At 36.7% G+C, this 24,632-nt stretch overlaps 3 protein-coding genes across 6 annotated transcripts; all 3 read left to right on the top strand.

Moving 5' to 3' along the window:
• The first annotated feature begins 10,543 nt into the window (after positions 1-10,543).
• Positions 10,544-13,323, top strand: LOC142531612 (cytoplasmic 60S subunit biogenesis factor REI1 homolog 1-like). The gene is made up of 5 exons (XM_075637815.1): positions 10,544-10,739; positions 11,606-12,172; positions 12,308-12,477; positions 12,578-12,796; positions 12,889-13,323. Exons 1-5 carry the CDS (start codon positions 10,635-10,637, stop codon positions 13,046-13,048), a joined length of 1,221 nt encoding a protein of 406 aa, XP_075493930.1. The 5' UTR covers positions 10,544-10,634; the 3' UTR covers positions 13,049-13,323.
• Positions 13,324-19,431: 6,108 nt separating this feature from the next.
• LOC142531167 (aquaporin TIP2-1) lies at positions 19,432-20,868 on the top strand. Its single transcript, XM_075637230.1, has 3 exons — positions 19,432-19,625; positions 19,795-20,045; positions 20,372-20,868. The coding sequence occupies exons 1-3, from the start codon at positions 19,499-19,501 to the stop codon at positions 20,714-20,716; spliced, it is 723 nt and encodes a 240-aa protein (XP_075493345.1). The 5' UTR covers positions 19,432-19,498; the 3' UTR covers positions 20,717-20,868.
• Positions 20,869-22,890: 2,022 nt separating this feature from the next.
• On the top strand, positions 22,891-24,623 carry LOC142530303 (tRNA-splicing endonuclease subunit Sen2-2-like). 4 transcript variants are annotated; one of them, XM_075636074.1, is made up of 2 exons: positions 22,891-23,028; positions 23,733-24,623. In XM_075636074.1, the coding sequence occupies exon 2, from the start codon at positions 23,738-23,740 to the stop codon at positions 24,482-24,484; it is 747 nt and encodes a 248-aa protein (XP_075492189.1). In that variant the 5' UTR covers positions 22,891-23,028; positions 23,733-23,737; the 3' UTR covers positions 24,485-24,623. The 4 variants fall into 4 exon arrangements, with proteins under 4 accessions (XP_075492189.1, XP_075492187.1, XP_075492186.1 ...); XM_075636072.1 differs by having other exon boundaries at positions 22,900-23,045; XM_075636071.1 differs by having other exon boundaries at positions 22,927-23,045; positions 23,378-24,623.
• The last annotated feature ends 9 nt before the right edge of the window (positions 24,624-24,632 follow it).

Genomic DNA, 24,632 nt, shown 5'->3' with positions numbered 1-24,632 from the left:
GTTCAGCCATGGTTTGGAAAACCTTAAACTGAAATTGACAGTTTTGACTTTAAAGAAAATGAAACTGCCCAACTCGAACGGAGTACACTCTTAGATTTGGTGATCACTTAGTGATTTTGCATGAAACACCTGTCTATCCACAATTTTCTGCTCGACAAATGGTGCTTCAGTTTCTCGTTATGGGAAGCTAATCCTTTCGTCATACTTGTTTCAGAAACAACACCACAAGGAAGCTCGACTTATTTGGTGCTAGGGTTATTTTTTATTGTTATGGTTCTGAAGAATGGGGAGAGTCATTTTTTCGTAGGATACGTCTAATAGAACGATTTGCACTTTATTCAATTTTCAAAATATAATTTTTTACTAAAACTAAAAGAAAATTGTTCAACCGCACAAAATTTAATTGTTTTTCTTTCTAAATTTAGATTCGTCAAATTTAAAATTGAGAATCATTATTCGATTGACAAGAGAACGCCGTAATTTGAGTTTGAGAATCTAAATTTAGATTCGTCTAATGGAACGATTTGCATTTGGCTTGCATATCACAAGAGGAAAGCTTCACTTTTTCGAAATGTTTGATGAAGATATCGCATGTCGTGCGAGGCACCACTCGAGTATTACTTTTAGGCACCATCGGATCACTCATACTTTCTTGACTTTGATGTGACGTATTTGTTGAGGCTCTTGTTCACATTCTTGATGTTCTTTATTGGAAAAATTAATATCATGGTCATCGATAATGAATGAAAAAAATCGCGCTGCTTTGAAATCGGATGGCATAATGAACTTTCCCTTTCGTTTGGCACCTCTTCTTGATCTACCTCCGGTCATTTGTATAAATATGAAATTGAAGTAATTATAAAAATAAATCAACAATTGCCAATAAACTAATAATCGAAACTTGATATTTTTATCATCAATAAACAATTGAGAATTAGCAATCGAGAGAAACTGTGTGAAAAATATGAAGGGAATTAGAGGTATTTATAGAAAATATTTAGGACAAAAAGAAGTGCAACAGTCGACCCGCCGGTCCCATCTATACCATTAGGTATAGTTAAGGATATTGGCTAGTCCCTTCCCTCGTTTGCACAACAGCCACCCAATCGTGACCTTAGATATTCAACGGTCATTTGATCAACTGATCTTAATTGGTCGTTCATTTAGAATATATAAAAAAAAATTTGATCAACCAGCTGGGTCAACGATTTTTACACCAATAAACTGTAACCAGACCGCCTTAAGACGGTTCTGACCACTGTTCTGGGTCAAACCGATTAACACGAGCTGGTTCAGTCCTTGTTTGGCCCGGACCTTGGCCTGGTCTATGTGATTCATTGGATCTACACCTATTGTAGGGCTGAGTTAACCCCAACTGGGAAACTGTTGCGTTGAATCCTCCTCTCTGCCCAAGTGTGAATCTGGTTTTTCCTTTGATAGTGAATCCTCTTCACCAAGAGTATGTGTTCTAATTTTACTCCCATTTAAGATTACATATATTTTATATGTTATCCATATATTTTACCTTATTATTTTATCTTCTATCATCTGATTATATTTAATTAAAGTTGATAAGTCTTATTTAAAATTACAAGTATACTTTCATTTAACTATATTTTCAAAATTCAATCATATCTTTATCTATATTTTCAAAATAGTCAATCACATCTAGTAAAAAAAATATATGAAAAAAGTCATTAATTCAAAAATAACAAAAATTATTATATTTAAATATCCATCGCATAAATCAAATTATACTAAAAATTAAGTTTATGGATGTTAAAAATCTGTCGCTTATGCCCTCACTCTAGTTATATTTTTAAAAATGGGTTTTTTTCTTTTTTAAAAAAATTTCTACTATCTAGTTTCTATCATGAGCAAGTTTTTTGTGATACGATCTCACGAATCTTTATCTGTGAAACGGGTCAACCCTACGTATATTCACAATAAAAAGTAATATTTTTTCATAGATAACCTAAATAAGAGATTTGTCTCATAAAATACGACCTCTGACCGTCTCACACAAGTTTTTGTCTTCTATATTAGTCATTATTATACACAAAGAGACAGCCTAATAAAATCTGTTTTTGCGGAAAATTATCATATTTAGATAAATATTAAACAAAAACTTGCGTGAGACAATCTCAGAGATCATATTTTGTGAGACGAATCTCTTATTTGGGTCATTCATGAAAAATATTACTTTTTATTATGAATATCGATAGGGTTAACCCGTCTCACAGATAAATATTCGTGAGATCGTCTCACAAAAGAACTACTCTAAATATTATATGTTGTTTAATTTTTAAGAATGAGTTTTTTTAAATAAAAAAAATTCCATGAGGTATTTTTTCGTAAAAAATATCGGAATCTTCAAATTAAATATTATTTTTATAGAAAATATCAGATTTTTTTTTGGGTAAATTGCTCATAAATCCCCAAACCCAAACTCAACTTTATCCAAACTCCCTATACCTCAAAACCTTTCTTTTAACTCCCTAATATCTTAAAATGGACAAAAATACCCTTATTCCTATTTTAATTTCAATTGATCCTCACGCTTTCAAAATGGTATCAGAGCTTTAGGTGGATTTATTTAAACACAAATTTTATTTTTACTAAGTAACTAATTGTATGAGAAGGAGAATTTTGAAAAAATTATGAATCCGAACTACGGTTCGAGAAAAATAATTCACAAGGAATATTCCAATATTTTGGAATATAAACAAGTGCATCTAACTATTATTAGATATCAGAAACAGCAAGGAAAGCTACTGCACTCTCAGGTAAACTTATGATTCAAATAAATAAGTTTTGGAGATAGTTCCAGATTCCTCTAAGCTCTATTCAGATCTTAGAGAAATTCAGAAGACAGTACAAAATTATGGCAATATGCTATATTTTGTACCACAACGAGTTGAGAAAATCCTTGAAACCCAGGAAGAAATTCTTGGAATATTAAAAGATATTCAAACAAGAATTCAGAAACTGGAACAACAACCCAGTTCCAGTAAACGAACTCCAGGAGGTTGGTTACCACCATCCTTTGGTACTAAACCTTTGTTACACCAACAAGGGAAGGCCAGAGTGGTGTCAAAACCTTTGACCGAAGAAGAAAAGATGATCAGTCTAATCAAGTCTGTCTCAGAAAAGAAATTGATCTGATGACAACTTTAGAAAGGATTGGTTTAGAGGATCTACAAGAGCTTGCGGAATCTTTCGCAAATCTCAAAGTTATAGATCTAAAGATGAATACAGCAGGGAGTGAAGTACCTGTTATAACCTGGTCATCTACTCAGGAACCACCAGGGGAAAGTATGGGATCTCATAATGTTAACATGAGAGAATCCCAATCAGATTTTCATACTGGTGGAGGATCACACCCAGCGGGTACAAAGACAAGGAGAAGTCAAATTCCCTTGCACCAAACACCCTACGGGAAGACTGTTTTAGATCCTATACATCCTTATGGGGTTATGCTTAACCTTGATGTATTAGATTTCAAAAACAAAGAAGATCTCATAGATGATTGGACATCTGATATGAGAATCGCAGCAGGAACACTTGATCTCAATAAAGAAGGATTCATTAAACTTTTAGAAATGAGTCTAATGGGATCAATGAAAATTGCTTTGGACATGACTTCATCAGAAATGAAAGAGTCAGTCCTGGCCGGAGAATCTATGAGCGAGATAGCCGGAAAAATGGCTACCCTATTTAAAGCACAATTTATAGGGGTAGACTATTTTAATAGTCAAGATACAGAGAAGAGGAAGAAATATACTCAGGCTCTGTATAGTCTTGAATTACATGATATATGTTTGGTGGATGAATATATTATGTTATTCACTAAATATAGATGGAATTCAGGAGTCGAAGAAGATATAGCTATGCAGCTTTTCTTCGCAAAAATGCCAAGCCCTTGGAGAGATATGCTCATAAGGGAATACGTACCTGGTAATCCAGATACGCTGGCAAGAAGAGCCTCTTTCCTCAAAGGAAAGTTGGCAGAATGGTGCCAAATGGCAGCATTGCAAAAGAATTATAAACGCTTAAGGGGTATCAACAAAAGAACTCATTTGTGTTGTAAGGAAAATGATCTTCCAACAATTATTGGAAGTAAACCACAGAAGCATAAGAGGAAAAGTTTCAGGACTCATCCTTATGCCCGAAGTGGGAGAAGTTCTTGGAAACCAAGAACTGTATGGTCTAGACAGAAAGCCAGATCTTATAAATCTGGACAAAGAAGCGGACCATCGAGAAGTAGGATATCATCCCAAGCATCGAGTATATCTCGAAGCACAGGAAGAACACCTACTAAGAAAACTTTCAGAAGAGCTCATACTCGGGCTAATGAAAGTTTCAAGGACCGTAATTGCTGGACATGTGGAGCAAGAGGTCATATTTCGACCAACTGTCCAGAAAATGAAAAAAGAGGTATTAAACGCTTTGATCCTACTCCGGATATTGAGGAAGCAGTTTATTATCAAGATCTTATTCAAGTATACCGATTTGAGGACATCGCCTCAGATGAAAGTATATATGAATAAGAAGAAGTCTTAAGTCAGGAAGAATCTGATGGAACAGAATCGGAATCTGACTGAAGACGAGGTGTTTCGACACGAAACACATGAAGATCTGTCTGGGTTTTTCAGCCAGACAACAATATCTCATAACATGATTCAAAGAATCATGAGAGAAAATCCGAGTCTACAGAGATATCAAGGTTTCTCTGCAGGACAGATAGAAAAATTCTTAGGAAGTCTTGGCCTAAGAAACAGAAAGCATCATCTAATTTATAAAGTATCTAGAAGGGAAATGGCAATCCCGATGGAACTTACAAGAAATAGAATGGAGATGCAGTTAATTCCTTCCGAAGAAATTAAGGAAGAATTACAAAAACTAAAGATAGAAGTAGAAGGGACTATGTCTTGGATTCATATTGGAGCAATCCAAATTATGATAAAAGCTACTTTTAAAGAAGGAATAGATTCACCTATTGATATTGCTATATGCGATAAAAGAATGGGGAATCTTCAAGATTCAGTACTGGGAACAATCTCAGGAAATCTCTGTGCGGGAAAGATTGTAGAAGTGATCTATCCAAGGATAGCCTACAACCTGGCAGATCGAGATTTCAGCCGAGCCTTGACTTTGCATTAAAACTTCAAGGAAAAAAGGCTGATGAAAGAAGGTAATAGGCCATATTCTATTACCTATCAAATTTCATATGCTCTGTCTAATACACACCATTCTGAACTGTTTATTAGAAATGAGTTTATTGAAATCCCTGAAATATTCGGAAAAGTTGCTCAGGCAGTTTATCCAGAACGAGTAGAGTTTCCTTTGATACAGGAAACAGATATCCAAATACAAGACAAACCGATTCTACAAAGGAATCAAAGTCTTAAATTGGAATCAAGAAGACTATCTTTTCAAGGAGATAGAATTACGAGTTACAGATGGGGAAAAACGCCTGTCATAGAAACCCAACAAGAGCCAAAAAGTTTTTCTACAATGGGAAAACTTAGATGCCCAGAAGGTTGGAAGGAAGTAGAAACAGTATTTGATATTACAAAACAAATTAATCAATTTCCTTGTAATTCAATATACTATTTGGAACAACCGATGATAGGAACTTACCAAGGACTGATTAATATCGGAGAACTGGAAGTTCACATTCAAGGAATTCCAGGGAAAGAATCAGATCGAATGATTCTTGGATTAGAGTTTCTCAAGGAACACAAACCTTGGAAACGTCTAGAGTATGGAATGGAGTTTATGGCAAATGATAAGATATGGAAAATCCAATGACCACAAGCCCATTCTCCATATACATTCCAGTAGGAATGTTGTATGAACAATATAAGGCAGAATACTTTGCTGCATATATTGATTCAGGAGCTGGAATATGTACAGCAAAACGAGGAGTTTTTCCAAATAATTTGGAAGAAGAACTACCAAAGATTGCTGGAAGAGATTTTTCCAGACGAATCTTAATCTTATGTAAAGGGATTAAGATGACTGAAATTATGATTGGCGGTGCTGGACAAACACCTTGGTACAAGGTAAAGACACCACCAATTTATTTTCATGATACAGGAGCTGACATATTATTAGGAAATAATTTCCTACAAATGTTCAAATCATATACTCAAGAAAATGAGACTAGAAGATTAGTGTTCACAACACCATGTGATCACAAAATCATAGTCCAGAGACTAAGAGAAGTATTTTATAGAAAATTGCCGATCCAGTTTCGCAGCAAGCATGGTGATTCAGGAAAACTTCTGAACCCAAAAATGAAGGATTCAAGACGGTTTGGAGAAACAATGCTCCAGTTGAGAGCTGATAAAGAACTCCAACAAGAAGATATAGAATACCTTAAGATAACTCTACAAACAAATGAAGTAGAGTTTGAAGCTAAGGTTTCATTGGAAGATGTCAAGAAAAGGATCAGAGAAAATTATAATGAGGATCCCTTGGCATGGTGGGACAGAAATCAACTCAAAGCTTGTCTTAAGATTAAGGAAGGCAAAGAGTATGAATTTGTCCGTTGTAAGCTTATTCCAATGAATATCATTGATCAAAGGGATATGCAGATTATAATCAAGGAACATTTAGACCTTTGTTTAATCAAAGCAGGTATGTCACCATATAGCAGTCCAGGTTTCTTGGTAAGAAACCATGGTGAGATAAAACGAGGAAAACCCAGACTTGTTATTAATTATCAAGAAATTAATAAAATTCTGGAATTTGATGGGTATTTTATACCTAGTAGAGAACACTTGATTAGTTGTATACGCAACGCCAAGATATTCTCTAAATTCGATTGTAAGTCTGGATTTTATCAGATTAGGATGGAGGTAGGAAGCAAGAAATTCACAGCTTTCTCCACACCTCAAGGACATTATATTTGGGAAGTATTACCAATGGAATTGGCTAATTCACCCCAGATATTTCAAAGAAAAATGGATAATCTTTTTAAGGATTATTTTAAATTTATGTTTGTTTATATTGATGATGTTTTAATAGCATCTAAAGATATGAATGAACATGTTAAGCATTTGGAGATTTTCTCTAATATTTGCAAGAAAGAAGGACTGGTTTTATCTGAAAAGAAAGCAGTCATTGCTAGTAGAAAGATTGAATTCCTCGGAATTGAAATCGATGAGTCAGGAATAATTCTGCAAGACCACATAGTTGAAAAGATGCAGAATTTTCCAGAAAATCTCAAAGACAAGAAACAGCTTCAAAGCTTTTTAGGAGTTGTTAATTTTGCTGGGATGTTTATAAAAAACCTAGCAAAACACAGGAAGGTGTTCAGTCCATTATTGAAAAAAGATGCAAGATTTATATGGAAAAAAGAACACACAGAAGGACTTATCCATTTAAAGAAGGTTTGTAAAAATCTTCCAAAAATGGCGATTCCTCAAGACAAAGATGATCTGGTATTATATACCGATGCCAGTGATCATTGGTGGGCAGCAGTTCTTACTAAGCTTACACCAGATGGAGAACAACCATGCAGATATTGTAGTGGGTTATTCTCAGATGCAGAAGCCATTAGATGGCATATCAATGAAAAGGAATTTTATGCAGTAAAAAGAGCTTTTGAAAAATGGCCATTATTTTTACTTGCAAAGAAATTTACTTTGAAAGTTGATAATACACAGGTAAAAGCATTCTTAAGGAATAAAATTGAATCTAAACCAGAGAAGGCTAGATTATTAAGATGGCAGGCATTATGTCAGAATTATATTTTTGATATTGTGATAATAAAATCTCATGAAAATATTCTTGCAGATTTTTTAACAAGAGATGGACAGTAGTGATATCAATTCCATCATCAAGATGCAGAGGCATTTGAGGGAACACCTTGAAATGCTTCAAAACGAGTTTAACAAGCTAGTCGTAAACGCAGAAGTTGCGGGAAGACTACAACAAGCCGATAAGAGAGTTGTCTCTGATCGAATTACAGGATGTTTACAGGCATATACTCAGTTATGGTCTGTAATGCAAAGGCATATCCTCCAAGGCATTGAGAAGCCATTGGTTTCCCAAATGGAGAGTTTTCGAGTACAGGACTCTATACCTGTAGCAGGGGATTCAAATACCCCTTGCACAAGTGTTAAATCGGGATCATCACCAGATGAGTCGGCTGAAACAAAAATTGAGACTCCTAATCCTTATCTTGAGTCTTCAAGTCAACCCTTCACCTCGGGGATTGAAGAGGGAGAGATCAACCTTAGGCCTCGTATTGACAAAGGCAAATCTAAGGTTGGTACTAACGAAGCAATAATTTCTCCATTTCAGGTTTATCAACAGAATTGGGAGAAATTGAAAACAAGAATTGGAATCAACCCAGCTACTAACAGGGTTGATGTCTCAGGAAAATATCCAAGTGTATGGATGAAACCAAATTCATATCCAAAGGAGGTTAAAGCATGGTATGAATTCGGGGCTCTTGCCTCAGTTTATACTACATCACCCAGCTTTCCGGAAATTTCAGGATTACCAAAGTGGATCCAGGAAGCTGTTCATGAAACTTGGGCGAATAATGATTATTTGTCCAGAGGAGATGTTTTGGAGCTATACTTTTTTAGTGCAGCACCAGAACCAGCAGGGAAAGGTTCTCACGAAGCCTTTCATTTCATCAAGTTAAGGAGACCGGATACAAATATCCAAAATTTTATCAAAGACCCTCCAACAGAAGAAACACCCCTGGTTGCTTCAATTTCTGAAGATGATATGTCTACCAGAAGAGCTTGGGGTCTATGGGTCTGTCTCACTGAGATGGACAAAGTCAAGTTTCCGTTCAAATTTTATAATCATTCAGTGAACGGATCATTCCTGTTAAACACCATGACAGGAAAAACCACAAGTTTTGCAGAAGATTTATTCGAGAAAAAGAGAAATCTTTTGTGGAATAGCAAGCTGCCGGCCAGTAAAGAAACTCGCCGAAAATTCTGTAACATGGCACATATAGGAAGATGGTCAGAAAACATCTGCCTTGAATGCCAAAACCAGAAGGAACTTGAATTCGGTAAAGGATTCAAACCGAGATCTGATCGGAAACACTTTACCGACACAAGCACAAGTGGAGATGGACCACATTCACGTTTTCCTCGAGGAAACCGAAAGCCAAAGATTCCTCGACAAAATTGAAAGTGGACATATGACTAGTCCACTAACAAAAAAAAAACCCACAATGTAAGTGGAAAGACAGGACCACCAATAATCGGTGGACAAGGACAACATGACCACTAATAATAAATGGTAAAAGACGAAAGAACATTGGATCCTTTATTTTAAAAGGGAATCCAATAAAGAAAACAAGAAAACTGGACCCAAACTTTACACTATAAATAAGGGTAAAGGAACCAGTAAACCATACCAGACTTAAACCAAAACTGAAAACAAAAGAAAATGTATTTCAACTATCTCAGAGTTTCCAGAATAAGGATTAAGGCAACAAGAAAAGAGCTGAAAATTTCCGAAGATTATTATAAACAGCTCAAAAAGAAGGAAAGGAGATACAAGCTGATCTGATCCAAACGCATATATACGATTTATGCAGGCAGATAAAAATCCAAGAAGGGGCGGTTTCTAGAATAATAATCTAGAAAAAGACAAATCAAGAAAGGTGGAGGGACCAACCTAATGGACCACTCAACCACTACATGGTCCATATGCAAGCTGTAAAGGTTTATGAAGATTTGAAGTCCGAAGTTTCAAATCTGAAGGAGCCTTCTATAAATAAAGAAGCAGAAGGAAGATGAAGGCATCGATCAACCTCTTCGTTTTTCTTCAAAACATTTGTAATAATTCTCTTTCAAGTTTATGTGTGTAGTGAGTTCAGATACTATCAGTAGCTAAACAAGTTTCTCCTCCTCTACAGGAGGTTACTACGTATGAATAAAATGTTTGTGTTTAAATAAAAGAAATCTTTGCTCTAGCCCTCTCATGTATTATTTTCAAAATTTTATCTTTTATTGTACACCCTAAGGTAGGAAACGAATTAGGGTTGTGCCAAGTGCTGCTGAAGGAATCTGCGTCAGTAACCATCGGTTGCGATCGTGTGGTTGGACTGTGAGGAGCAGTTCGTAAAATACGGTGGATATAACCCGGTGGTACTCCGGTCAAAGAGGTAAAAGATTTAGTTTATTTTCGGAAGCATGATGGGCCATTATTTAAAAAAAAAAAAATCAATTATTTAAAATAAAGATATAAGGGTAAATTTGGAAATTTAAAAGAAATGGGGAGTTGAAACAAAGTTTTAGTATGATAGGGAGTAAAGAGAAAGTTAAGAATGGGTATAGGGTTTTTTTGACAAGTCTCCCTTTTCTTTTCTTTAGTTGGTTTATAATTGCTTATATATAGATATTTATTATAATTGACTATCGAATCAAGATTAATAGCAAATTAAATATATATATATATACATATAAATATATAACAATAATAAAAATATTAATAATAATATACTATTAATATTGAGAAAATACGTATATAATATCGGGGACGCCAAACAAAATGTCGGTTAAAATAAAACCCTGATCTCCCTTCATTTAACCTAATTCCTGGAACCAAAGATATTTCTTCAAGGAAAAAACCAGACACCAGAGCAAGAGATGCCGGGATTGACCTGCAACGCTTGCAACAAGGAATTCCTCGACGATTCTGAGCAGAAGCTTCACTACAAATCTGAGTGGCACCGTTACAATCTTAAACGGAAGGTGAGCCGCTGTCGATTCCTTTTCATAATCTTATTGTATGTGTTTGATTTTGTTTATATTTATGGGATTATTTTACTAGATACTTCACATCATATTTCATGTGTTATAAGTAGTGAAAGGACGACTCTTTTCTTTTTTGGCTTTTGTTTAATAAGTTGTTGATGGGTTGCTTATTGTACGGAGCTCATATTTTTATGAATTCATGATGACTATTGGTGAATGATTGGTTCTCTACCGCAGATAATGATCATAGAAAGAAAGCTGTTTGTAAAAAAATTGACATTTGATGTTATTTGTGGAAGAATATTCAATTTTGTAATGTGAGGTAATTAGAGAATGAAAAGTTGGATATTTTATATAATCGAGGAAAGCACATGATCAAAGTAAAAGTCAGCATGTTGTCTTGAATTTGAACAGCTTACTCGTGAACACAGGGTGCCTGAACTTGAAGGATATGGATTGCCTGTGTTTGGGACTCTAGGAAGAGTTCCTTACTTGCTTATTTTATGAACAAGATATTCTAGCCACTCATTACTCGACCAAATACATGATCGACATGATGATATAAAACTTTATTGGAGAAACACAGCGCTCAATTTTAGAAGTGCTGTTATTTATCGCCTTTGTTTGAAGCTGGTGGTTTGAGTAAGATCATGATCGCCCATGTTTTTTTCGCTTATAGTTTCATGTTAAATTGAGTGTGAAATCAAGTAGTTGTTAGTATGGACATTTTAGTTGTCTTCCACAATTGAGTAATTTGAAATTCTTGTCTTAGGTATTGCTCCAGAGCCATCGTATCTGTATTCTGCTGCTGTATGTTCTTAAATTTTTCCTGATGCTTTAATTAAGTTCCTGGTTTCGTTCAGGTTGCAGGTGTTCCTGGAGTGACTGAAACACTTTTTCTAGCTAGACAATCTGCACTTGAAGAAGAGAAAAAGAAATCAGATGAAACTCCCCTCCTGTATAGTTGTGGACTTTGTGGAAAGGGATACAGAAGTTCTAAAGCCCACGAACAACATCTAAAATCTAAGAGTCACTTATCACGCTCTTCTGAATCAACAACTGGCGAAGATGAGGGAAGTACAATTATTAAGCCACTTCCACGTGTTCCAAAGGTGCCTTTGCATCGTTCGGTACCAGAGGATGACGATAGTGAAGAGAGTGAATGGGAAGAGGTTGATGATATGGAGGAAGACTTGGCTGGTGAAGCCAGTGATTCTAGGGCCAAACTCAGGGTGAACGAGAGTCCTTATAATGATGATATGGATGAGGATGATTATAAGTTGGATGCAACTTGCTGCTTAATGTGTGATTTAGAGCATGATTCAGTGGAGAACTGTATGGTTCACATGCACAAGAAACATGGGTTCTTCATACCTGACATTGAGTATCTGAAGGATCCTAAAGGTCTTCTTACTTATCTCAGCCTCAAGGTATTAAATGTGTTTTTATATCAAGGACAATTTTGTTTTCAACTATATTATTTTCTCCAACTGTTCACGGTGTTTCATTAATTTTATCTTTTGTGCTTCTTTAAAGTTTAAATCTTGATGCCTGAACCCACACAGGTTAAAAGGGATTTGATGTGTTTGTATTGCAATGAGAGATGTCATCCATTCTCCAGTATCGAAGCCGTTCGGAAGCATATGGAGGCAAAAAGCCACTGCAAAGTGCATTATGGTGATGGAAGTGAAGAGGAGGAAGCAGAGTTAGAAGTGTTTTATGATTATAGTAGCAGGTTTTTATAGCACCAAGAAACTACATAGTTGTGTGTGAATAAATTATACGCGTGAACGTGTAACCTAACCTGTGGTTCTTTTTTGTTTATGCGGATAAAGTTTTGTTGACGAGGAAGGAAAGCAGCTGGTTGTGGTTGATGACATGCAGAAAGATGTTGAACTTGGTAGTGGTGGCTCAGAGTTAATTATTACCCGAAGATTTGGCGGCACAACCCTGACCAAAATGATTGGTTCAAGAGAATTTTTAATATATTACCACCAGAAACCACGGCCAACTCCTGCGAATAGCGCCATTACTGCCGCCAAATTGGCCTCTAGGTATGTGAAATGATTGGATAGTTCCTTACTTCCTACCCCTAAAAGTAAAATAAAACTGGATATTTAAGTGAATTTATACAATTTGCCCACAGGTATAGGAGCATGGGTCTGGCAACAGTGCAATCAAGAGAACACGTACTCAGGATGAAAGTAATGAAAGCAATGAATCGGTCTGGTATCGAGGCCATGCGCTCTAAGATTGGTATGAAGAGTAATGTTATACGCAACCTCCCCAACAACGTTCCATATTAGTTCTTGCTGCATCTGTTATAAATGCGCGGTGAAGAAAAGACTGTTATTCCAATTCTTCTGTTCATTCATATGACTGCTGCATGCACACATCAATACTGTAGAAGTTTCATTTGTGACGGGTTAATGTGTAATCTACTTTATTTTAATTATTTTTTAAAAAAAAACTATGAAATAGCATAAGAACAAGCATATTTTTGGATTGCTCTGGCGGTGACTGTGGTTGTGTGTGGAAAGATATCGATTACTTTGTCCAATTTTTTATTTTGGATTTTGCAGCACGGATTTCATATTTGGTCTGTATGTTGGGTTGGAGGTTGTCTTCTTTCTGGATTAGATCAGTTCTTGGTTTTGAGCGTCTTAGAATTTTATAATTGGGGCATTATGCGAAATATTGGAGCCCTTGTATAGCATTAAGTGGTATTTTCAAATATAATATTGTATGTACTAATCGTCTTATTGGTCAATTTTAATGAGACGGGTCTTTGACCCGACCCGACTCCATAAAAATTTATTTTTTATGTCATGTGTATTATTTTTCATGATATGTATAAATCAAGTTGACTCATCTCACGGATATAGATATATGATCAATGGATAGTGGCGTAGTCAGGAAAATTGGATCACTCGTGCTAGGATTTTAAACTTTGAAATCTTTTAATTTTTAAAATTAAGCTACTCTGATTAATTTCAAATTAATACAAATCTTTTTACAATTTATATATAAAAAAATGTTCAAAAAATTTGGGTCACATGTGCTAAATAACAATCTTAGTCATTTTGCCATAGTTTTCTTGATTTTCTAACAAAATTTACAAACTCTCTATATGATCGGTTCTAATAACTAAAATCGATAATCGAATAATAGTTTTGAGATTAAATTAAAATTTTCTTATAATTTACAAATAATCTTATTTATTTACTCTTGAAATTTATCAACATTATTTTGCTATAAACTTTATGATACCCCATGGGCCTCCTAGGCCCGGATTACATCTTGGAGGCCCGACCACATTTGGGTGGGAAACCCATCAGGACCCAAGTATTCTCTTATAAATACCAGGTTTGAGCATACGGTTGATTCATTCACTATATTGTTTTCAGCAGCACCCTTAATTGTTCCCCCCATATATCCTCAGTCACTGACTTGAGCGTCGGAGGGGCTACGTCAGGACACCCTCCTGGCCCTCTTCTAACGGTCTTCTTTGTGATTTCAGGCTCAGGATAATTTCAAAACCTGCGTCTGGATTAGTGACACTCGTTGGAATCGGACCCTAAATTTCCCGTGAGTATCACTTGGCGCCGTCTATGGGAAGTTTGAGTTGAGACATAGAGATGGTAGGCAAGAGAGGGAGTAGAAGAGCTACCTCAGCATCATCGCGTCCTCAGAGGGGACCCGAACAATCTCATGTTGAGACAAGACATGAACAATCTCGTCAAGAGACAAGAGCCGAGCAGCCCCTTCACGAGACAAGGGTCGAGCAAGGCCCTAACCTTGCTAATTAAAGATTTAATTAGCAAGTCCTCCGATTTGATAGAATTAGCGTACCGTTAAAAATAAAATCTTGCGGGTAAAAATACCCAAATAAAATCCTATTTTTGAAAATACCATTAAAAACGATTTAAATTAATTTATAAAAATAGATCATATAATAAAATAATTTTTCTGAAAATTCTCCGGTCTCCGTTCCTCGTTCGAGCGAAATGCATCTAGAAACCCTAATGCATGAACTTTTAAAATTTCGTTAAATAACTCCTATCATGCATGAATTATGCACAAAATGCATAAAAATAACTAAACATAAATTAATGAAAGAAACATGCATTTTAGGCTTTAAAACAATTTAATAAAATACCAAAGAATTTTAATAACTTGCATGCACGTGGTTCACGTGGACTTTCAAATTTTCGGGACCTTACAAGTAGAGTTGAGGGAGCGAAGAAAGGAGGAAGGAAGAGGGGTGCTGGGGAAAGAGAGGAGGATAGAACTAGAAGTAGATGACAATTCTCATCACATGTTCCCCTGGATAGGAGTCGTGACGAGGTGATGGAGGTGAGGGAGCCCGCGGGGAGGTGGTAGAAGTCACGAAGGGTTGAGTGCAGTGCTAGATTGCCTTCACGGGACAGACGAGAAAGATCCGCATCCGGGAGTCGACCGAGGTCTCGCCCGTCCCCTAGAAGTGGCCAAGGCCCTCCATGGATAAATCAGGGGGTTGAGGAGCAGAGAGGAGAAGGTCGAGGTCAAGATGTCCTTCAGTAGCCCGTCGAACCGAGAAGGAGAACGAATGGGGATAACCACCCTACGAGAGGAATGATTCATATGATCTCGAGCGGTGCTACTGATGGAGACTCTGGGCGAGCTCGGAAAGCACATGGGAGAAGGTTGGAGAACTTTGAGATATCTAGGGGAGCAGACTTACCACTAGATCCCATCATCAGCTTTGGGCCGGAAGAGCTCCGAGGCGTTGTGACTCCACATAACGATGCCTTGGTGGTGACGGTCACCATTGTCAATTATGATGTGACAAGGATATTTATTGATAATGGAAGCTCCGTGAACGTCTTGTTCAAGAGCACGTTGGATCAAATGAAGGTGGAAAGATTTGAGTTTGAGCCGGTCTCCACCCCGCTGTATGGGTTTGCAGGACACGCCATCCCGCCTTTGGGTCAAATTGTGCTTCCCCTATCCTTGGGGACTGATCCTCGGCGGGTAACAAAAATGATAGTGTTCACCGTGGTGGATACCCTTTCAGCGTATAATGGAATTCTTGGACGGCCAGCCCTGAAGGATTTCAGAGCCGTAACTTCCACTTATCATCAAAAGCTTAAGTTTCCTGTGGGAAAAGGAGTTGGAGTCTTGTGCCGGGACCAAAAATTCGCGCGTCGGTGTGATGAAGGGGTAATGAGGGAGGAGGGAAAAAGAGCGTGTGTGGAGCTTAACATGATTAGGAAATGAAGAAGTGGGTAACTTTGTCCTGTGGAGGTACAAGAGGAGCAGAGATGAAAGTTGGAGAATGTGCCGGGCAAGGCTCTAAAGAGGCTCAGGAACTCTTACCACCTTAGAGAATATTAATCTTGACTTGAATTTTGCTGTATTTCGTTTCTGAATTTGTTTTATGTTATCAGTTGAAATTTAATAAAGCCAAGTTCTTATATTAAGTTTGTGGATGTTGTTGTATTGTGAGGATGAAATGAATTAAATTTTCCTACTAAGGCACCGCCTAGCATAGGAGCAGAGTTAGGGACGAGAAAAATTTTATTTTCCTGCTATGGCATCGCCTAGCAAAGGAGCAGAGTTGGGAAAGAAAAATTTTTATTTTCCTGCTAAGGCACCGCCTAGCAGAGGAGCAGAGTTGTGAAGGAGAAAAATTTTATTTTTATGCTAAGGCGTCGCCTAGCAGAGGAGCAGAGTTGTGAAGGAGAAAAATTTTATTTTCATGCTAAGGCGTCGCCTAGCAGAGGAGCAGAGTGGAAGAGAAGAATTTTATTCTATTTTTCCTACTAAGGCATCGCCTAGTAGAGGAGCATAGTGGAGTAGAGACAAAATTAAATTTTTCTGCTAAGGCACCGCCTAGCAGAGGAGCAGAGTTAGGGAGGAGAAAAATTTTATTTTCCTGCTATGACATCGCCTAGCAGAGGAGCAGAGTGAGCAAGAAGAAAAATTTTATTTTCCTGCTAAGGATCGCCTAGCATAAGAGCATAGTTGGGAAAGAGAAAAATTTTATTTTCCTGCTAAGGCACCGCCTAGCAGAGGAGCAGAGTTGTGAAGGAGAAAAATTAAATTTTCCTGCTAAGACACTGCCTAGCAGAGGAGCAGAGTGGAGTAGAGACAAAATTAAATTTTCCTGCTAAAACACTGCCTAGCAGAGGAGCATAGTTGTGAAGCAGAAAAATTTTATTTTCCTGCTAAGGCACCGCCTAGCAGAGGAGCAGAGTTAGGGAGGAGAACAATTAAATTTTCCTGCTAAGGCACCGCCTAGCAGAGGAGCAGAGTTAGGGAGGAGAAAAATTTTATTTTCCTGCTTTGGCATCGCCTAGAAGAGGAGCAGAGTGAGGAAGGAGAATAATTTTATTTTTCTGCTAAGACATCGCCTAGTAGAGGAGCAGAGTTGGGGAGAAGAAAAATTTTATTTTCCTGCTGAGGCATCACCTAGCAGAGGAGCAAAGTTTGGGAGGAGAAAAATGTTATTTTCCTGCTATGACGTCGCCTAATCGAGGAGTTAGAGGATGAGGGTGAAGAATTTTTATTTTCCTGCTAAGGCCCGGCTTAGCAGAGGAGTTATGAGATGATGAGGTGAGAGTTTGATTTTTCCTGCTAAGGCCCGGCTTAGCAGAGGAGTTACGAGATGATGAGGTGAGAGTTTGATTTTTCCTGCTAAGGCATCGCCTAGCAGTGAAGTTAGATGGTGAGGAGGTTAAAGTTTCATTTTTTCTGCTAAGGATTATTCTAGCAAAGGAGTCAAGGGCACGGGGAAGTGAGAATTATTTTCCTTTAAAAGCTTAGTAGATGACCTTGAATATGGGAGCGACGAGGGCAGACGGTGTTAGAAAAATTTATTTGGTTCGTCGATAACGAATTATGTTTGCAGGGCGAATGTGGCGTCAGGGGCGCTCGGGCGAGGGGCAAGCGTGGCGGAGGCGCTCGGGCGTTGGGCGAGCGTGGCCGGGGCGCTGGGCGAGTGTGGCTGAGGCGCTCGTACGGGCGCTGGACGAGCGTGGGAGGGCCGAGGGGTGAGCGTGGCGGAGGCGCTCGGACGAGCGCTGGGTAAGCGTGGCAGGGTCGCTGGGCGAGCGTGGCGGAGGCGCTCGCGCGGGCGTTGGGCGAGCACGACAGGGGCGAGGGCTCAACGGCGTCGGGAGAGCTCACGAGCGCAGGTGTAGGGAGAAGAAGGTGGGTTGCGATGGTGGAACGTATGTGAAGTGCAGAAAAAATTATGCAGGGGAGAAGTGAAATTGAACAGGATTGCGACTTGATTTGTTTCCAAATTTTTGGAGACTGATAGATGACTAGAAGAAAATGCACAACTCGCACTTGGTAACTCAAGGACGGCAAAACCAATCGAACTTCGAACCTGCGATTCAGTTCGACTCGGGAGGGGGAGACTGGTGATACCTCATGGGCCTCCTAGGCCCGGATTACATCTTGGAGACCCAGACCACATTTGGGTGGGAAGCCCATCAGAGCCCAGGTATTCTCCTATAAATACCAGGTTTGAGCATACGGTTGATTCATTTACTATATTGTTTTCAGCAGCACCCTTAGCTGCTCCCCTCATATATCCTCAGTCACTGACTTGAACGTCGGAGGGGCTACGCCAGGACACCCTCCTGTCCCCCTTCTAACGATCTTTTTTGTGATTTCAGGCTCAGGATAATTTCAAAACCTGCGTCTGGATTAGTGATACTCGCTGGAATCGGACCCTAAATTTCCCGTGAGTATCACTTTAATATGAAAGTTTTAATTTAAAACTATATATTAACGATGTTTTGATTTGTAGATTTGATTAAAATAGGATATTTATGTCAAAAAATTACTTAAATTGATTGGTTACGTGACTTAAATTTATAATCTCGTAGATAAATGAGAAAAAAAATGTAACGTGTTTATAGTAATGGGAATAAAATCATGATATTTTCAAGAATTTGTATTCCACAGAGTATTAATATTAATAGATTTAAAAGGGTTATTATAAACGACATATGTACGTAATGAAATTTCATTTTTCGCGAACTAAATTAATTATTTCATGATACCAATCAGGGATTCTTTTTGTCAAATTTTGGGTCTTATTATTTACTTGTCGATTTTTGTTTAAATTGCTGATATATTATCGTACATGTCAACAATTTCGAATGTCATATCAATATTTTTCGGTCTCAAATTAGCACTCCGACAAAATAAAATCAACAACAAAAAAAATATCAAAGTTACTATATGAAACTCAAATTTTGAATACTTAATAGACTAAACTCAAAATTGAACAAGTTACTAGACTAAAAACGTTATTTTCCCATCAAAATTAAAAATTTTCAGTAAATTGACTGATTTAGAATAATACTAACTAATTATTTGCTTATGAAAAATTCATCCTTCGATCCTGAAATCAAGTTGTTCCCACTTCTGAATATAGGGTCCTTTGTCAGGTAGAATAACCATTAATCCTTAGAGCTTATGAATCTGAATGAAAGAATATTTTGAAGCCAATATTACAATCTTTATTTCTTCCCAAGGTAAAAAAAACAGAACAACAAAAATTTTATTTTTGAAATTATTATGAGAAAAATTTATTATCGTAGTACTATTCTAAATAAATATTTTTTAAAAAAATATTAGATTTCAAGATTTATGTATATAAGTGTGTGTATCACTGCAGAACACAAGTATGAAGTAACCTTTAGTTTTCCTTTCCGGTTTCTATTTTCTTGATCATAAGTATTTTATTCTAATTAATTATGGCCGGAATCGCTTTCGGAGGATTCGATGACTCGTTCAGCATTTCCTCGTTGAAAGCATACATCGCCGAGTTCATATCCACGCTTCTCTTTGTATTTGCCGGTGTTGGCTCCGCCATGGCCTACAGTTGAGGCTTATGAATTTAGTCGATAATCAGGATTGATATATACAAATTCTTTATATTTTTTAAAAAAATATTTCACGTGTAATTTGAAGCTATTTTATCTGAATATCCATGTGCGGCATGCATGACCATTGCTAAGCCTAACGTCCTAGATTTCATTGTTCTTGACAGACAAGTTGACAGCAGACGCCGCCCTCGATCCAGACGGGCTGGTGGCGGTGGCTGTTTGCCATGGATTCGCTCTTTTCGTGGCGGTGGCGGTAGGAACCAACATCTCCGGTGGCCATGTCAACCCGGCCGTCACGTTCGGTTTGGCTATTGGCGGCCAGATCACTATCCTCACGGGTATCTTCTACTGGATTGCTCAGATTTTGGGATCCATTGTAGCGTGTTTATTGCTTAAAGTCGTCACAGGAGGCTTGGTAAGTCTAATTATGACATTTTAAGTTAGTGCCAATTGAATTATTTCTAGCCTGAAAGAAAGAAAAAAATTAAACAATAAATATAAGATCCTAATAATAGGAGAATTACTATCATTGTGAAATTTCGATATTGCTGAAACTAACCATAAATAATATAATGCTAGCAAAATAGAAACGGTGAAGTATACTTTTTATAGAAGTATTTTCTAAAGCATAGCTATTAATAACCACGAATTTGGGAAAAAAAATCGAAAATACAAATAAGGGAGAAGCCAACAAAATTCCTGATCAGTTTCTGAACCTTGGGATGAATATTGGGCATGCAGGCAATCCCAACCCATGGTGCGGCTGCTGGAGCCGTTGAAGGAGTTATAATGGAAATAATTATCACATTTGCATTAGTCTACACAGTCTATGCTACGGCAGCTGATCCGAAGAAAGGCTCGTTGGGCACTATTGCGCCGATTGCTATTGGATTTATTGTGGGTGCAAACATCTTGGCCGCCGGACCGTTTTCCGGTGGGTCGATGAACCCCGCCCGATCTTTTGGACCCGCTGTGGTTAGTGGGGACTATTCCGGCAATTGGATCTATTGGGTCGGTCCACTTATTGGCGGAGGATTGGCTGGGACCATCTATAGTAATGTATTCATGCATACCGCTTACGAATGAGTTCTAAGATTGATTTTTGAATGTTTTATGCAATTTTTGTAATGTTTGTGGTGGAAAATGAGATGTCCCTTTTGATAAGGGGGATTCTTTTGTAATAAGAGAGTCGAGGGAATTTGTTTTCTTTTTCTTCCTTTTGTCTTTATTGAACTTGGTTTGCAGCCTTTGGATCCATTTTCTTGGTGTCTTGTTTGCTTGGTGAAAAGATATTGAATTTGGTGAGGATTTTACGCTTTTGTATTTTGCTTTTTGAAGCTTACAATCATGAAACATATTTTATCCCGGACATATTCAATGGAAGGGTAAGGATCATGTGTGAAGTAATAATTTATATACTACAAAAACTTGCATGAGATGATCTCACGGGTCGTATTTTGTGATCAGGAAAGAATAGTGGGAAAAAAAATATAGGATTGATAGCACTCTTGTCTGGATGCCTACACTAAAAAAGAACATTGTTAACGGATTGAAAGGTCCGTCCAACTTAAAACTTGCCTCGTGAGAATGAGGTGCTCAAAATAAAAGTAAGGGCGTAAACAACTTAATTGTCCAATACGTAAGCACAAGTATACAAACATATATGAAATGCATTGTACCGGTGATCATGTATCAATATTAGAATCTCGTGCCCAAACTTTAAGCGGCAATGTGTGTAGCACAATACTAGGGGTGTCAACTCGAGTGGGACGAGTGGTTCGGATCGAGTTGGTTCATAGTACTATTTAAAAATTGATAAACCCGAACCCGATTCAAATCAAAAACTCTCAACCCGAACACGAACCCGATTAACCTGATCAACCCGACTAACCTGATTTTCTTTAAAAATTTTTAAAAATTAAATAAAATTCAAAAAAAATAATAATATTTTAATTTAAACACAAAATAACAAAATCTCTCTTATATATGTGATTTAAATTTAAAAGTCTAATTATAAAAAGTTAAAATATATTTACTAAATTAAATTAACAATTATTTAAAAATAAAAAATGTACAAAATAAATATTAAATTATGAAAATTTATGATATAAATATACAATAAATATTTTTTCAGAAATACTATATATAAAAATGCAAACAATATTTATTAATTATATTTTTTAAAAAAAAAACTTAAAATTTTCGGGTCAACTCAACCCGACCAACCCGATCGTTTTTTTGGGTCAGTTATCGGGTCTAACCCGATCTGACCCGAACCCGAAAACCTCAAACATAAACTCGATTTTTTTCGAGTTGAACTGTGTCGGATTGGTGAGTCGAGTTTGATTTTGACACCCCTATACATTGCTCTGTAAAATAATTGATAATTCCTACACATTATAAGATCTCGGACCTACAATGTCATATGTCGATGTTGCACATTGCTCCGAAGAACTAGTAGTCACTCCTATGTTACGACACACATATGCAGCTTCTTTTATTTTATTTTTTAGAAAACTACATCACTGTATATTTAAATAAATAAACGATTTTGTTTAAAAAATAAAGAGTATAAATTCAAAAAATTTGCATACGAAAATTCAAGAATTTTCATATTCCAACTATTATTGTTATTTTTATTCATATTATTAGTAACAATAAAATAAAAAATACGTTGATGGATACATATATATATATATATAATATATATATTTTTTGAAAACTAAACCAATACTTATTTAAACGAATACTTTTTTTAATAAAAATAAGTTCAATGTTTTTAAAAGATAAATTAATTATAGTAGATCTTTTGGAGATGTTTCGTCGATCTTTATCCTTGAGACGAGTCAATCATATTCATATTTAATAATACTTTTGACAATAAAACATAATACATTTTAACATTATGTTAAATCTGCAAAACTCGACCATCTACTTTATTTTTTTACATTTTAGCATTATGTTATTACATAAACAAAATATTTTATTAAAACTTTTTTTTAATACCATTGAAACTTGAATGCACCAGCCGTGGAGAACAAACCCAAATTAAGGCTGTTTGGATTTAAAAGCTTTTTGTTTTATAAAATATTTTTCTAAGTTGACTTTAAAAAAAATAAAAGTTGTGTTATTTTTGTGTTAACAAAAATTTGTGTGAGACGATCGTATTTTGTGAGACGGATCGCTAAATAGATAAAAATTTCTTTTTAAAATTCATAATTAATAGAGTAGTTTTAGATATAGTTTACAATCGCTAAAAATGAGTTATTATTGGATTTTGATTTAAAAACAAATCAGTTGTGTGTTTCTTAAACTCAATTTCATCGTCTTACATTTTTCTTCTTTGATTTTTCATCTGTCGTTAGGAGGAATCTTCTTTGTTAGATTTAATTCTTGAGGTAATTTGCACCTAAAGGTAAAATATCCTTGGATCTGTTATTTTTTCATTTGATTAGGCTACAATTTTTATTATTTTTAAAATTTTCAATTCCAAATGACTTTCGAATTGGAGAAAAATTATGTGTTATTCTTGTGAAAATATAGCTGCAAGTGTTGAGTCATCGATTCTTGTTGATTGTGGAATGGATTTAAATAGGGCTAGTTTAATTTAGATGCAAGTTAAACTGAACTAGAGTTTGTACTGTCGTAGATTTTCAGTTTGAGACCGTTCTTGGGATGATGATGTGCTCTCCTGACACGTCTTTGGTTGTAATTATTTTTTTGCTTATGTTAAATTATTGGATTTAGGGTTGTTTCTGTTAAGGGTGTGACTGAATGGATTTTGGGACTTGCTTAAATCTGCAATGCCTGTGTAGTGGGAACTAGTGGGAAAAAGAACATAGACGGTAGAAGAAAATCAAATCTTGCAGACAAATAAACGAGTTCAACAAGGAACAATTGATATGGTTGGCAACAATTTTTATATCACAATCCAGTTGTTTACCATGCACACAAAGTGTTCGATGGAATGTAGTCTTGTGAATTCCCCAAGTTCTCATTGTCACTCTTTTCACTGATTTCTCGATAATTTTGCCTTGTATCATTACTTAATTTGCTTTGGCTTTTCATTAAGTATTAAGAGAATACTTTTTCTTGATGCAAGAGTCAATGGGGACGAGATGGAAAGGAAAAGCAGCAGAAGCAACATCCCTCGCAGACCCCATGTCAAAAATAGTTTCTCGACTTCAATCCTCTTTGATCGAGTCCAATTCTCATGGAATCCTTTCCGGCTGCAGCGTTCTTCTTGCAGCACATCCAGAGCAACTTGAAATCTTGAATCAAGCGTGTTTTGGTCGCCCGATAATTACCACTGAGAAGGATAAGCAGTGGTTTCAATTGTGTTTGGAAGAAGCTTTTTACTTGTGCTATGTGATGAAATGCATTAAGATTGTTGGTGGAAACAATTGCCTGATGGATGATACAGAGTTGTGGCAATACATGGCTTCCAAGAAAGATTGTTTCCCAGTCTTATTTAAAGCATACTCTCATCTTCGAATGAAGAACTGGGTGGTGAGGGCAGGGTCTCAGTACGGTGTCGACTTTGTTGCCTACCGGCATCATCCAGCTCTGGTGCATTCAGAATATGCTGTACTTGTGATATCTGAGGAAGATGGTGACGCAAATGGCAGGCTAAGGGTTTGGTCTGATTTTAATTGCACGCTTCGTCTCTGTGGTAGTGTTGCGAAGACTTTGTTGGTTCTTTTTATTAGCAAAAATGGTGACAATCGTGATGTTACCCCATCATGTGTAGAGAATTATAATGTTGAGGAGAGGATCATTTCCAGGTGGATTCCAGAGCAAAGCAGAGAGAATCAAGGAATCGAACACAAGAAATCATTTAAATCACAAACTTAATTATTGGAGACATGAACGTAAGATTCAAGGTCTCCTCTTATCGAGGGGGTGAAAAAATACATTTAACGTATTGAGGTACAAAGAGACCTTGTTATGTTTTGTTTTGGGAATTTTTGAGGAAATAATTTTGGAAAAATAATTTGTATGT

Source organism: Primulina tabacum, chromosome 17, assembly GCF_025594145.1.
Source record: "Primulina tabacum isolate GXHZ01 chromosome 17, ASM2559414v2, whole genome shotgun sequence".
In the NCBI taxonomy this organism is placed as follows: Eukaryota; Viridiplantae; Streptophyta; class Magnoliopsida; order Lamiales; family Gesneriaceae; genus Primulina; species Primulina tabacum.
This window is presented reverse-complemented; position numbering and strand designations above follow the sequence as displayed.

What these genes read in the sequence shown, in the direction of transcription:
- LOC142531612 (XM_075637815.1), top strand. Translation starts at nt 10,635, where the DNA reads ATGCCGGGATTGACCTGCAACGCTTGCAACAAGGAATTCCTCGACGAT. An exon ending in GTTACAATCTTAAACGGAAG is followed by an intron (nt 10,740 to 11,605) that starts GTGAGCCGCTGT and finishes GGTTTCGTTCAG; the next exon opens with GTTGCAGGTGTTCCTGGAGT. An exon ending in TTACTTATCTCAGCCTCAAG is followed by an intron (nt 12,173 to 12,307) that starts GTATTAAATGTG and finishes GAACCCACACAG; the next exon opens with GTTAAAAGGGATTTGATGTG.
- LOC142531167 (XM_075637230.1), top strand. Translation starts at nt 19,499, where the DNA reads ATGGCCGGAATCGCTTTCGGAGGATTCGATGACTCGTTCAGCATTTCC. An exon ending in TGGCTCCGCCATGGCCTACA is followed by an intron (nt 19,626 to 19,794) that starts GTTGAGGCTTAT and finishes TGTTCTTGACAG; the next exon opens with ACAAGTTGACAGCAGACGCC. An exon ending in AAGTCGTCACAGGAGGCTTG is followed by an intron (nt 20,046 to 20,371) that starts GTAAGTCTAATT and finishes TTGGGCATGCAG; the next exon opens with GCAATCCCAACCCATGGTGC.
- LOC142530303 (XM_075636071.1), top strand. Translation starts at nt 23,726, where the DNA reads ATGCAAGAGTCAATGGGGACGAGATGGAAAGGAAAAGCAGCAGAAGCA.